Source organism: Podarcis cretensis, assembly GCF_951804945.1.
Source record: "Podarcis cretensis genome assembly, chromosome: 8".
Lineage (NCBI taxonomy): Eukaryota > Metazoa > Chordata > Lepidosauria > Squamata > Lacertidae > Podarcis > Podarcis cretensis.
In genome coordinates, this window is record NC_137177.1 from 27,782,280 (window position 1) to 27,794,140 (window position 11,861).

At 47.8% G+C, this 11,861-nt stretch overlaps 1 protein-coding gene across 1 annotated transcript; it reads right to left on the minus strand.

The window, feature by feature from the left end:
- Nucleotides 1-3,664: 3,664 nt before the first annotated feature.
- TRNP1 (TMF1 regulated nuclear protein 1) lies at nucleotides 3,665-9,744 on the minus strand. Its single transcript, XM_079986470.1, has one exon. The coding sequence runs from the start codon at nucleotides 8,770-8,772 to the stop codon at nucleotides 8,188-8,190; it is 585 nt and encodes a 194-aa protein (XP_079842596.1). The 5' UTR covers nucleotides 8,773-9,744; the 3' UTR covers nucleotides 3,665-8,187.
- Nucleotides 9,745-11,861: the final 2,117 nt, after the last annotated feature.

Here is an 11,861-nt window from a genome sequence, read left to right on the forward strand (position 1 = left end):
CTGGCTCCCTGCTGGATAAGCACAGCTTACCCTTGGTTATAATCGCAATGAGACCCTCAGTTTTGTAATGTAAGAATCCTAAGTTTATCTAAGGAAATGCATACTTGTTAGGAAAGAGCCTGTCTAATCCAGGTGGAGAGATGCAAAGAGCCATGTGCCTGCACTTTGCTTTCAGCAGGAGAGACAAAAAAGATGTCTCCTCTCCCAATGTGAAGATGAAAGAGAAGGGGAAAGGAAATGAGGAAAGCAACCCAGAGAGTATCAGTCTAGCACCCGAAGAAAGGTCAGCACATGTTGAAGGACAGCCCCAGGGCAGGCATGGCCAAACTTGGCCCTCCAGCTGTTTTGGGACTACAATTCCCATCATCCCTGACCACTAGTCCTGTGAGCTAGGGGTGATGGGAGTTGTAGTCCCAAAACAACTGGAGGGCCAAGTTTGGCCATGCCTGGTCTAGGGAGCTTGGAGGTTCCTCTCTCTCTCCTCTTTCTCCCCATGCAGACACACCAGTATTCAATACAAGCTGAGTTGCAATCTAATACTGAAAACATAGACCTTGCATTGGTCTCCCACTAAGCAGCAGCTATTGTTGCTGCTCTGCCTACCAGCCAAGTCGCTGCTGGGCAGCGTTAGGGGCCACCCATCTGGAAACAGTTCTTAAGGTGCAGGAGCACCTTTTTTCATGTGATCATCCTACTGAGGACATCCAAGGTTGTTGGGGTTTTTTAAAAGAAAATATATTATTATAAATTTTTGGTGCTAGAGCTTGTGGGTGCAGAAGTTCTAGATTTAGTGTTAGATTTTAATCAAGGTTGGGGGAGTTAAACTGCAAACACTGAACTCCCAGATCCAGTAAGGATTCAAGATGGAAATAACACATGCTGGCTTCCTCCTGAAGTAATTGACTGACAATGGCTGAATCGTTAACCTAACAAAAGATGAGTCATCATGACGTTCAGTGCCAGACAGCAAGAGGGATGGAGCCCCTCCTCCAGCTGTGTGTAAGTGGGCAGAGACAAAAAAATGGTTTAGAATTTCTGTTTGGATGATGGAGGCTGGAGGGGGGTAGTTTCACTGGGTTAGCGGTGAAAAGGAAGAAGAATGGGGGTGAAAAGCACCATGTGGGCTGACTGCAAGAGGCTGCAACCAAGAGACAGGGAGCATGGCTGATTTCTCTGTTCTTAGACCCAAGCCTGCTATGTCTATGGGAGAAGCAACTGGCCCTCTTGGAGTGTAATGCATTGACCCAGGTATACTCAGGTTGTATATATGTGTAAATAAACCATATAGCATAAAGACACCAGAGTCTCCGCAGTGCCCCGTTTTCCAAAAGGAAACACAGACAAAGCGTGCTTGCAACCCTGTTGGCTGCAATTTTATAAACAGTTTCTTATGAGGACTACATCTTGTTACTTATCCTGGGCCCATCAGTTTGATGAAGGGTGTTGAGATATAAACATTCCATCAAATAAAACAAATTATAAAAAAACCTTCTGGAAGCACTGATCTTTGTGATCAGTTCCCTGGCTTCAGTTGGCTTTCCTCAGACTTCATCTGAGCTCAATCCCCCGTGAAGCCTGAATCTGACACTGGCAGCAGCTGACTTACATCCTATGGTCAACTTCAACAGCACCATATCTCCCTGGACATTGTCATGGCTCAGTGTGAAGTTTGGAGCAAGTGGAGGGATTGAGAAGGAGCTCGTTTTCCCCATTAGCATGAAGAAAGGCAGGCAGCATGAGTCAGCTGCAAGCTAGGCCTCTTGGCATTTCCACAGTGTGAGCTGGCACTGTGATGCACAGCGTTGGTACATTCTGACACAGCAGTAGGAAAAGTCACCAGGCTGGTTAAGGGAAACAGTACTGGCTTGGGGATCACTGCCAGGAGTATTTCAAGCAGAGGTGTTTTTTTTTTAAAAAAAAAAAGAATTGCTTGCTTATTTGTGTTGCCTCCTCATGGAGCATCTCAGCAACTTGTCACACTGGGGCAACAATGGCATAATGGCACTTACTTCTGCGGAAACGTGTGTAGATTTGCATTGTACATCTAAAACCTGCCATCCAAGTACTTTGAGGAAAGGTTGAAGGAGTTCCGTGTGCTGCAGGAGAAATGACTGAGGCAACAGAACATAAAAAGAGCCCTGCTTTATCAGTTCAAAGGTCTGGCATCCTGTTCTCACAGTGGCCAACCAGATGTCTCCTCCGAGAAACCCACAAGAAGGAACAGAAGGAACAGAAAGCAACAGCAATCTCCCCACTTGTGATTCCCAGAAATGGATATTCAGAGGTATACTGCTTCCAGCAGTGGAGGGATAACAACGTAATCATGGCTGGGGTGGTGGGGATGACAAGACTATTGTCCTGACCGAAGCACACTAAGAGCTCATCCAGACTTACGTTTGTCTCCTGCCTAGAAAGAACAGGTCCTAGTGGTTTTCCAGTTGCACCTGTGCCTAGAAAGTGTGGGACAAGTGGTTTTGCTCTAGCCCCGCCACTTTCCCCCAGAAAACCTGCAGAACCCGATTGACGTATACCACTGAAGATTGGGCTTTTTGGGAGGAAAGTGTTGGGGCAAGGGCAAGTCTGGATGAGTCATATGTTCTGATGAAGTCAAGCAGACTTGCTTCTGAGTAAGCATGAATAGGGCTGAATCATGCAGGGGTGGTTCTCTATGTTACAATTTTCATTCACGGGCTGCTCCTGTGAGCCATTCCCATCACACACAAGCACTCTATGTGACACTGTGCCTTAATTTTGTTTGCTCTTAAGTCAGGCAGAGATGCTTTTGAATTGTGACTTGAGGCTTAGGGTGCCCATTATTGACTCTTTGACAGTGTTCTAAGTGCATGACACTGGAGAGTTTTATGTGCCAGTTTTGGTGAGCTGCAGCATCAGTTTCCTCCCACTCCCAGATCTTACTAAGGTGCACACTGCAAATAAATGGTGTTTGTTTTTTCTTAAGAAACATTTTTCAAAACATATTGGGAACAAAACATACCAACCTGTGCGTCTGCCATTAGGTGTATTTTCTGTTGGCCTCTCCAAACATTTTTTATTGTGCACTTGCAATGACTGGTGTTCATTAAGGTATTAGGAGGCATTCACAGCTTCTGCACTGTGCTGCAACCCTGATCAGATTCATTCCCAGCCCATATTACTACCAGGATGTGGCTTTGGGTTGTTTGTTTGGTTGGTTTGATGTGATGTCATGTGTGGGGCAGATGGAGACACAGCTGCATCAGCTACACAACAATTCCCTGTGGCAAACTCAATCCCACAGCAGATAACACGCAAATAGCATCTTTGCCATCCTGCTAGTGGCCAAGTGCTTGGGAAGTGCTGTCCAAAGCACTTTGCAAGCCCTGTGCTCAGCAAATCCTGAATGCTGAGCAAAGGGCTTGCAAAGCCTCCTGCACTGCTCTTCCCAAGTGTCAGACAACCAGCTGTCTGCTGGGTGCTTGGGAAGCACCACAAGGGATTTATGGATGACTGACAGATGGGTTGTCCCACCCTCCTGTCAACACTGACCCATGAAGGTAGGGACAATGATTCCACCAGCCTAAAAGGTTTCTCCCCTCTTTACTTACCAGCTTCTCAGCCTACTTCAAGCATCTGTCAACGCCTTACCAGCACACATTCACGTTCCCATAAATCAGCCAGCCTCCACTTTGCATCATGTGCCTTTATTTTATTTTCAGCTGCAGAAATCTACTCAATAAGCACTTTTAATTTCAATGACACTCCTCCAGATTCATCTGATTTTGTGATCGTGGCTATTCAGCATTCCTACACATGCCCTCTTGAAAGCAATCCCCAATGAGACTTACTCCCAGGTAAGCATGCACAGGTGTTCAACCATAGGGAGGGAGAAAATCACACTTTCAAAGTATTTCCCATTGTTTATTTGCAAAGTTATCACCCAGGTGCTGGGATGTGCTTTGTGTGTCTCACCTCTTCCATCTGACTTAAGTCAACCACCTTCAAAACAATGAACACAATGTTTATTTGGGTATAAACTATGTGCTTTTTTCCAGCTGGTGCCTGTAGCAAAATATGTACATTTGTTCCAACAGAGCCCAAATGCCGCATCAGCAGGGCAGGAGCCCTTCGCCAGAAACATATGGGAGGCAAAGATTACGTAACAGACCAGCTGCCTGATTATCTCTTCCACATTAAGGTAGTCCCTGCAGCACTTTCATGAAATAGCAATTTATTTATCTATTTATTTTTAAAACAAACACACCAGCAAATACCTTTCGAGTTCCTTTATAAAAGAGGAGAGTGGACATATCATTTTATCCCTACTAGGCGAAGATAACAGGAGTCCCTTTCTGATGCCAAAGGTCGGGGTGGAGGGGAGAAACAGCTTCAAAATTTCCTATCCTTTACATTCTTTAAATGGATTGCTGTACAGGAAGGGGAAATATTATAACTGAATAGGGTATCCAGATGCAAAAGAGAGGGCTCCTGCACCTTTAATAGCTTCATGACCAGCTATAGTTGCTGAAATTCCCTTTTCTACATTGCTACTAAAAGTACAGGAGCCCTGTCCTCTTTTGCGCCTGGCAACCATGCAAGACAGCTAGGTCAGAACCAGTACCTCTCGCACCCTCATTATCCAAACCACATGAATCCTAATTTTCTTTGCTCTATGTCAGGGCTGTCCAACAGGTCGATTGCGATCTACAGAGTGTCCGTGGTCAATCCTGGTCGATCGCGAGACACTGACCCCCCCCCCCAAAAAAAAAATCAACAAATTTTGCTCCCTAAAAGAAGTTCAACAACTAAGGTCAATACAATGGGTAGATCACTGCCAGTGTTTTTTTAGTGCAAGTAGATCACAGTCCCTCGGAAGCTGGACATCCCTGCTCTATATGAATGCAACTCTGTGGTTGAAAGCATGCATTTATTCAAATTGCTAGTGGTTTGCAGCCTGGCCCTTTCTTAGGCTGAAATCCTATCCACACTTGAACACAGTAGGACTTACTTCTGAGTGGACCTATATAGGACTGCACTGTATATGTTCCAGAGAAAGAGAAGAGGGGTTGAATATTTGGATAATGGTCATTCTTCATATGGTCACTCTTCAATGCATTTAACCCATTCAAGATGTCCTTCCAGGGTTTCAACCTGGGGAAAGTGTGGGGGGAGCGCTGGGACACAGTGCTTTAAAGTGTGGACCTGTGCCTGGTGTAAGTTTGGGTGAGCCCTTAGTGTGTATTTAAAGCTTTTTATTTCAGAAGCTTTAAATACACACCAATATTTTTTTAAAATACTACGTCAGTCTCTTGAGAAATCTGTGTTCAAAAATGAGAATGTTAAAATTCCTCTCCTGCTGTCCCCACTATTTTTATTGTTGTTCAAACAACCTCTTGTTATCCTGGTGGTTATGATAACATCAGGTTAAATGCAGTGACTTTATTTCAGTCCTGATTTTGCAATCTCCCTCCTTTTTTCTTAAAGGGATTTTCTACCCCTCTTGCTTTTAAGTCTGGCTGTTATCAAACCCAAGTGGTTTCTCTGGACACTCACATTTCCCCAATGAGCTCATGCCTCTCCCTGAGCTCCTTTTCTTCCTACTGCACCACTCCGCCTACTATCTCCCCGTGCTTCATGCCTCAATCTCCTTCACTGCTCCAGTTCCTGCAGCAGCACAGCTAGGTAATTTTAGAATGCAGTTCTAACCATGCCTACTCAGAAGTAAGACCAACTGAATCAAATGGGGCATGCTCCCAGGTAAGCGGTGTTAGAACTGCAGTATCTCTGGAATTAATGGTCTTGTCTCCCTACCTCTTTTGATGGCAATGCCTGTTTACTTCATTTACTTCAGAATGTGATTAGCCAAACCTGTGGCGTAGGTCCCCCACCCCCACCCAATGCCCATTCGGCTGAGTGCAGCCCTGGACATTTGCCCCAAAGTCCTACCTGGATGGCACCACCTAAAGCTTAAACTTGGTGAACCTCACAGGTGCCCAAAGCTCCTTGTTGCGTTTGATGCAGAACAGAAACTAAGCTACCTCGCTAGATGCAAAAGCAATCCGAATTCTACAAGAAAACCCCTACAGTTATTTTTGCAGTGAGAAAGTTGTGCAATTTTGTCCAGTATTACTTAGACTGCAGAATACATTCCTGTTACATAACGAGTATTTTAGTTTCGAATTCTAAGCACATACTGTAGCCCTACCTAAGAGAAATGCAGCCTGGCTTCGTTTCAGCATTTTCAGAGCCCTGTTTTGACCCCCGTTTTGAAATCTGATTCAATCTGTTCCTTTGTCAAAGCAGCTGAAAGTGGAACTAATACAAAAGTACAAAGCTGGCATTTCTTCACCCCATATACCCAAACCTGTTGGATACAGAGGATCAAGGACACAATATCCAGTGGATATTCTGCACCCATTCATTACCCTGTAAGATTCTAAATGGCAAAGCAACGCCAACATCTACATTAAAAGTGCAATAAAAGTATTTCAGAAGTTCCCATCAGCTAACCAGCAAGAGGCAAAATCTAGCCCCCATAAAGACCAGGATAGATTCTCAATATGAGAAATTATAGTGTTTCTGGTGTTCAGAACAGCAGGTCAGTCCAACTCAGGTCAGTAAGTGCTAGACAAGAGGCTAAAGAAGAGCTCTAATACAATCATTGTAGGAAGTTCCTGCTTAGTCCCCCTTAATGCCATTGTCCAAAAACAGCAGGAAGGAGCAATTCGTGGTACCTCTTGTCTTGGTTGCAGTTCGGTAGCAGTTTTCCCCTGGTGTACAAAGGAAGCTTTTGTTATGTACAAGGGCAAAATTAAGGCCAATTTCTTGGATCCAGTAAGCGGAAATGTGATGGTGAGGGGAGAGCAGAAGCCAAGCATGACCAGCAGCCTTGCTGGGTAAAAGAAGCACCTGTGTTGAGGAAGATCTAGCAGCAGAGTGTCAGGTGAAGGTCAAGTCTGTCAAGCAGGTGCTTACCTTTGGGCAAGCCTACCCCCTCCACATCACTAAAGTCCCATGGCCGGACAAGCAACTTCAAGGTGGAATCTTTGGCAGACAACTTGGAAGCCAAGCCAAAAAAAATCAGAGGGGTGGGACTTGCTCTTCTCCTCCTGAACCAAAATTTCTTTCTTCAAAGCCCCATGGGTACTAGCAGAGTTAAGGAGGGGCAATGTCAAGTCACAAAAAACTGTCTGCTTTTAAGAGTTATGCAAAGATGAAATGTTTCCAAGTTCTGCAGAATCCAGAAGCTCTCCCAGGCCCTGGACTAAAGAGGATGAGTTTCTACAAAACAGATGGGTACTTTTCGATTGCATAAGAACCAGCAGACTCAACAGCCTCTCTCCAGCTACTGCCAAAATGGCTGCCTAGACATATCCATGCCGCCCATTTTGCTCTGAGTCCTCTCTAGAATGCAGTGCAGAGGCCTCCTGTGGTAACAGACATTGCTAAAAGTCAAAACTGAAGCACCCAACTCCTCGACTCCTGGTAAAAACGACTCATTGGCTAGAAGCAGAAGGTGCTGTTTTTTGCTTCCCAAAGGCCAGTGGTCTAGGACTGGTTCTCACCATCATCTCACCCTCTGACCGTCAGAGCAAAAAAGCCAGTTCTGGAACAACTTCAAAGCTTCAGCAGACCAGTTCAAGAGCAGCAGAGCAGCAGCTGAATCTGGGGCTGGTTGCAAGCCAAACTTATCCAAACCAAAGGAAAGTCAATGAATGAGATGGTCATGAGAATCAGATGTCTCCTACAGTTGAGCCCAAGGCCAAGAGATCTGATGAGGACGAGCAGCTGGAAAAGAGCCACACTATACATCTGAAGCATATTTAACTCCCCCCAAAGAATCTAGGAACTGTAGTTTACTCCTTCACAGACCTTTTCAGCACCTTTAACAAATTATAGTTGCCAGGATTCCTTGGGGGAAGTCATATACTTTAAATGTGCATTAAGTGTGCTTAAAATGCATAATGTGGATCTGCCTGGAGAGACCTGTTTGCCACAAGCAGATGGGGAAGGAAGGAAGGAAGGATCCTCACCAACATCATCATCACACCCTCCTGCTCTGGGGGGCTCGGGAAATGGTCCCCATTCTTGGAGGAAAATTCTGCAAGGAAGACCCTCTGCACGCTTACTAGCACCCGTCGCCTTCCACCCCACCCTCCTAGCTACCCCCCCCCAGCGGGTGGCAGAGGGGTGCAGCGCCCCGTCCCACTTCTAAGGCCGGGTTCGCCGGGGCTGATGGGGAGAAGGAGCTGCCCCCTGCTGGATCCTCTTGAAGGGGGACTCGGGCGGCTCCGGGGCGCCCCCTCGGCCGCGGCGCGTTCTGCAGTCAGCCCAAGGCACGCAGCTGCTCAGTCCCAGCGCCGAAGCCAGCAAGGCGGGCGGCCTGGCTTTCTTGCAGCGCCGCAGGCTCTTCTTCAGGCGCTGCCCGTGCGCGGTTAGGTAGAGCTCGGCCTGCGCCACGCCGCTGCCCAGGCGGCCCAGGCTCTCGGCGCGGTTGGCCATGCGCAGCTCGGCCTCGATGAAGACGCGGTGCAGCTGCTCGACGCGCCTCTCCAGCTCCGACACCAACTGCCGGCGCCCTTCCGCCTCCAGCAGCCGGCGCCGGGCCTCGGCCAGCTCCAACGCGCCCCGCACCGCCGCGGGCAGGGACGAGGCAGAGGCGCCCGCGCCGCGCAACTCCAGCTCGCGGCTGGCGGCGGCGGCGGCGGCGGCCGTCTGCTCAGGCTTCCCGGCCTCCGAGCGGCTGTGCGGCGTCATGGCTTCGCCGGCAGAGGGCGCGGGTCCGCAGCCGGGCATCCAGGCGCGCGCGCTTCCGAGAGCGAGAGGAGCTCACCGCCGCACCTTGGAGAAGCCGCCGCTGCTGCTGCTGCTGCTGCTGCCGGGGCGCGCCGGGCTCCGCTCTTGACGGGGCTAAGAAGCTCCTTCCCAGGATCGCCTCGGGGATTCGGGGTGCGCTTTCTCTCCCCCGATCCCCCGCCCCGAGGCTCCAGCCAGGGGACCGGCGGCGGAGGCGTTGCTGCTGCGGCAGCGAGGCGCAGGTCTCGCCGCTCTATGATGTTGTGGCGAAGTGGCGAACGGCTCCGAGCGCTCTTATAACGGGACGGCAGGGCGGGCGGGGTGTTGGCAGGGGGGCGGCTGAGAGATGCTGCCCTGAGCCAGTCATCGAAGCGGCGGGAGCATCACTCAGCCGGCGAATCCCCGCCCGCCCACCCGGCTGCAGCCGGTGCGCATCCCTTCGCCAGTCCCGACCCCGGCTCCCCTCTTCCCTCCTGGCGGTTGCATCACCTTCGCGCACGTCCGTCTGGGGACTCTCCGCTGTTTGTCCTCCGCGGACGCCCCATGCCTCAGTACGGAACAGCTGCCAACCCAGCAGCAACCTGCCGCAGGAGCTTCTGGCCAGACACGTTTTCGCTCTGCTTGGAGGCAGACCAGACCACGCACAAACACACCCCATTCTCACGACGCCCTTTCCCTCGGCGGATACACACGTGCCAATAGCACACTTTTACTCGAGGCTTCCCCCCCTGCTGAGGGCAAAGTACATTCTTCTGGCAAAGATGGACAGGCACATTGACTTAACACATACGCTTGCTAATCATGGCAAATTCCCATCCCCATGACCATAAAGAACAGGGAGCGGGTGGCATTGTGGTCTAAACCACTATGCCTCTTGGGCTTGCTGATCAGAAGGTCGGTGGTTCAAATCTGTGTGACAGGGTGAGCTCCCGTTCTGTCCCAGCTTCTGCCAACCTAGCATTTCAAAAGCATGCCGGTGCAAGTAGATAAATAGGTACCGCTACAGCGGGAAAGAAAATGGCGTTTCCATGCACTCTGACCTCCGTCCCAGTGTCCCGTTGCGGCCAAAGCGGTTTGGTCATGCTGGCCACATGACCCGGAAAGCTGTCTATGGGCAAATGCCGGCTCATTCAGCCTGAAGTGAGATGAGCGCCACACCCCATAGTCACCCTTGACTAGACTCAACCGTCCATGGGTCCTTCACCTTTACCTTTCACCCATTAACAACTAGGGCTGGTGAAAGAAATCTTAATACAACCCTATCTGTACAAAATTGATTGTTTTATTGCAGTCTTATTGTTCATTGCAATGCATTATGAATTTTACTATAGTAGTCACAGACCCAGTAAACCCTGTAAAGATATTAGCTTAAGTTTCATGGTCTATATATTTTCCAAGTAAATGTATTAATTAAACCTATACCCTAAACCTATACTTACTTCTGAGGAAATGAACATAGGATTGCACTGTCAATCCAATGAGCTTTCATTGATTAATCAACCAATGACCTACAGAGTAATAAAGCAATAGAAGAAAAATAATGCTGAAAAGTGTTCCCCACACTTGTTATGCAGCTTCCTCTGAAGGAATGGGTTTCCCAAACCCAAAACTGACTGTGCAGGCAGTTTGAAACTGCACCAAAATCCCTATTTTTTCTTAGCTAAAATGCTTTAACTTGAGCTCTTGAGCCGAAACCCAGCTGTATAAACAAGTGCTCAGAGACCTCTCCTTTATCAGTTTGTGACGGCAAGGATGGCCTTGACTGTACCAGTAGAACAGGGAAGACACATCTGTGCCTTATCGTATATCCTGACCACAAAAGACGCACAGACCTAGTCTGGGAACAGCGCCAGAGGGTGTTCTTGGAGATGGGGACCTCTTGCTCCAAGATAAGAGTAGGAACAGGAAGATCCTTTTATGGTCAGAAGTACAGGAAGGAATATCCTTTTATGGTCAGAAGTATAGGAAGGAATACCCTTTTATGGTTAAGAGTGCCGGAGCAGGAACATCTGTGATGTCAACCTGCGTGTACAAGCTGACATGGCTGGATTCCTGGGGAAGGGGGGAGAGGGTGCCTGGAGGATATATATACTGCATGTAATCTCTCATTTCTTTGGACTTGCTGTGGACTGACCACGCAAGTGCCTTTCTGCTGTTCCAGAGAGCAGAAATAAAGAACTCTTTCTCTGAACCAACCCTCGGTGTCATTTGACTTCCTCCTGTCCGGGAGCAACGCAGACCCAATCGGTGAACTCCAAAAAGGCTACCTCTATTGTTTTTAGCTGCCTCTCCAATATTTTAATGAATTGGATGTTTTATTGATTTAGGTATTATAATTTATTTTTATGTTTTACCCCAGTCTAGTATTTGGGGTCTCAGTGAGTGGTAGGCTTTTTTAATAAATAAAAATGAAATAATAGAGTAAGTTCCTGCTTTTGCCCATTTTGTACTCTGATTGCTTTCTTTTGAGACTTACTATAGAAAGTTATATATTGATTTTACTTTTTGCCTATCTGCATTTCCAGCACCCCTGATGAGGACAACTGTAGCAGCATACTGGACAATAAATTATCCAGAAACTGCTTGAGGCTTTCCTCTCATTTTTATGCCATTTTGGTGGCATCTTTTCTTTTTCTCGTTAACTTTTCTTGCAGATTTTAGGAATGTTGGGTTATATTTGAGGTATTACTAAGTTAATAGTTCCTTTCGCTCAAGGATTTTGTCTTGCACAATGAAACTTTCCCTCTCCTGGCTTTCCATATGCCCCTCCCTAATCTGTTCTGGGAGTCCCCCCAACCCTCTGGAGCAGATTTGGAGAGGGTACAGGAGGGGGGAGTTCTGTTGCACACGCTTAAATATTTTCACTGGCAGGGTGTGTTAGATGGATACTGCCCTGTGCATATATAATGTATATAATATTAACTTTCTGCATTCTGCTGCTTGCATTTTTGTTGTTGTTCTAGAAGGGATTAATCTGCAAACTTCTTTCTTCCCTTGCAGCTGGTAAAACACAGTGCAATCCTCCTCATGTCTACTCAGAAATAAGTCCCCACTCAGTCAAGAGAACTGACTCCCTGGAAAGAGCTTTA

Excerpts from the sequence above, each read along its gene's own strand:
- TRNP1 (XM_079986470.1), bottom strand. The coding sequence starts at position 8,772 with ATGCCCGGCTGCGGACCCGCGCCCTCTGCCGGCGAAGCCATGACGCCG.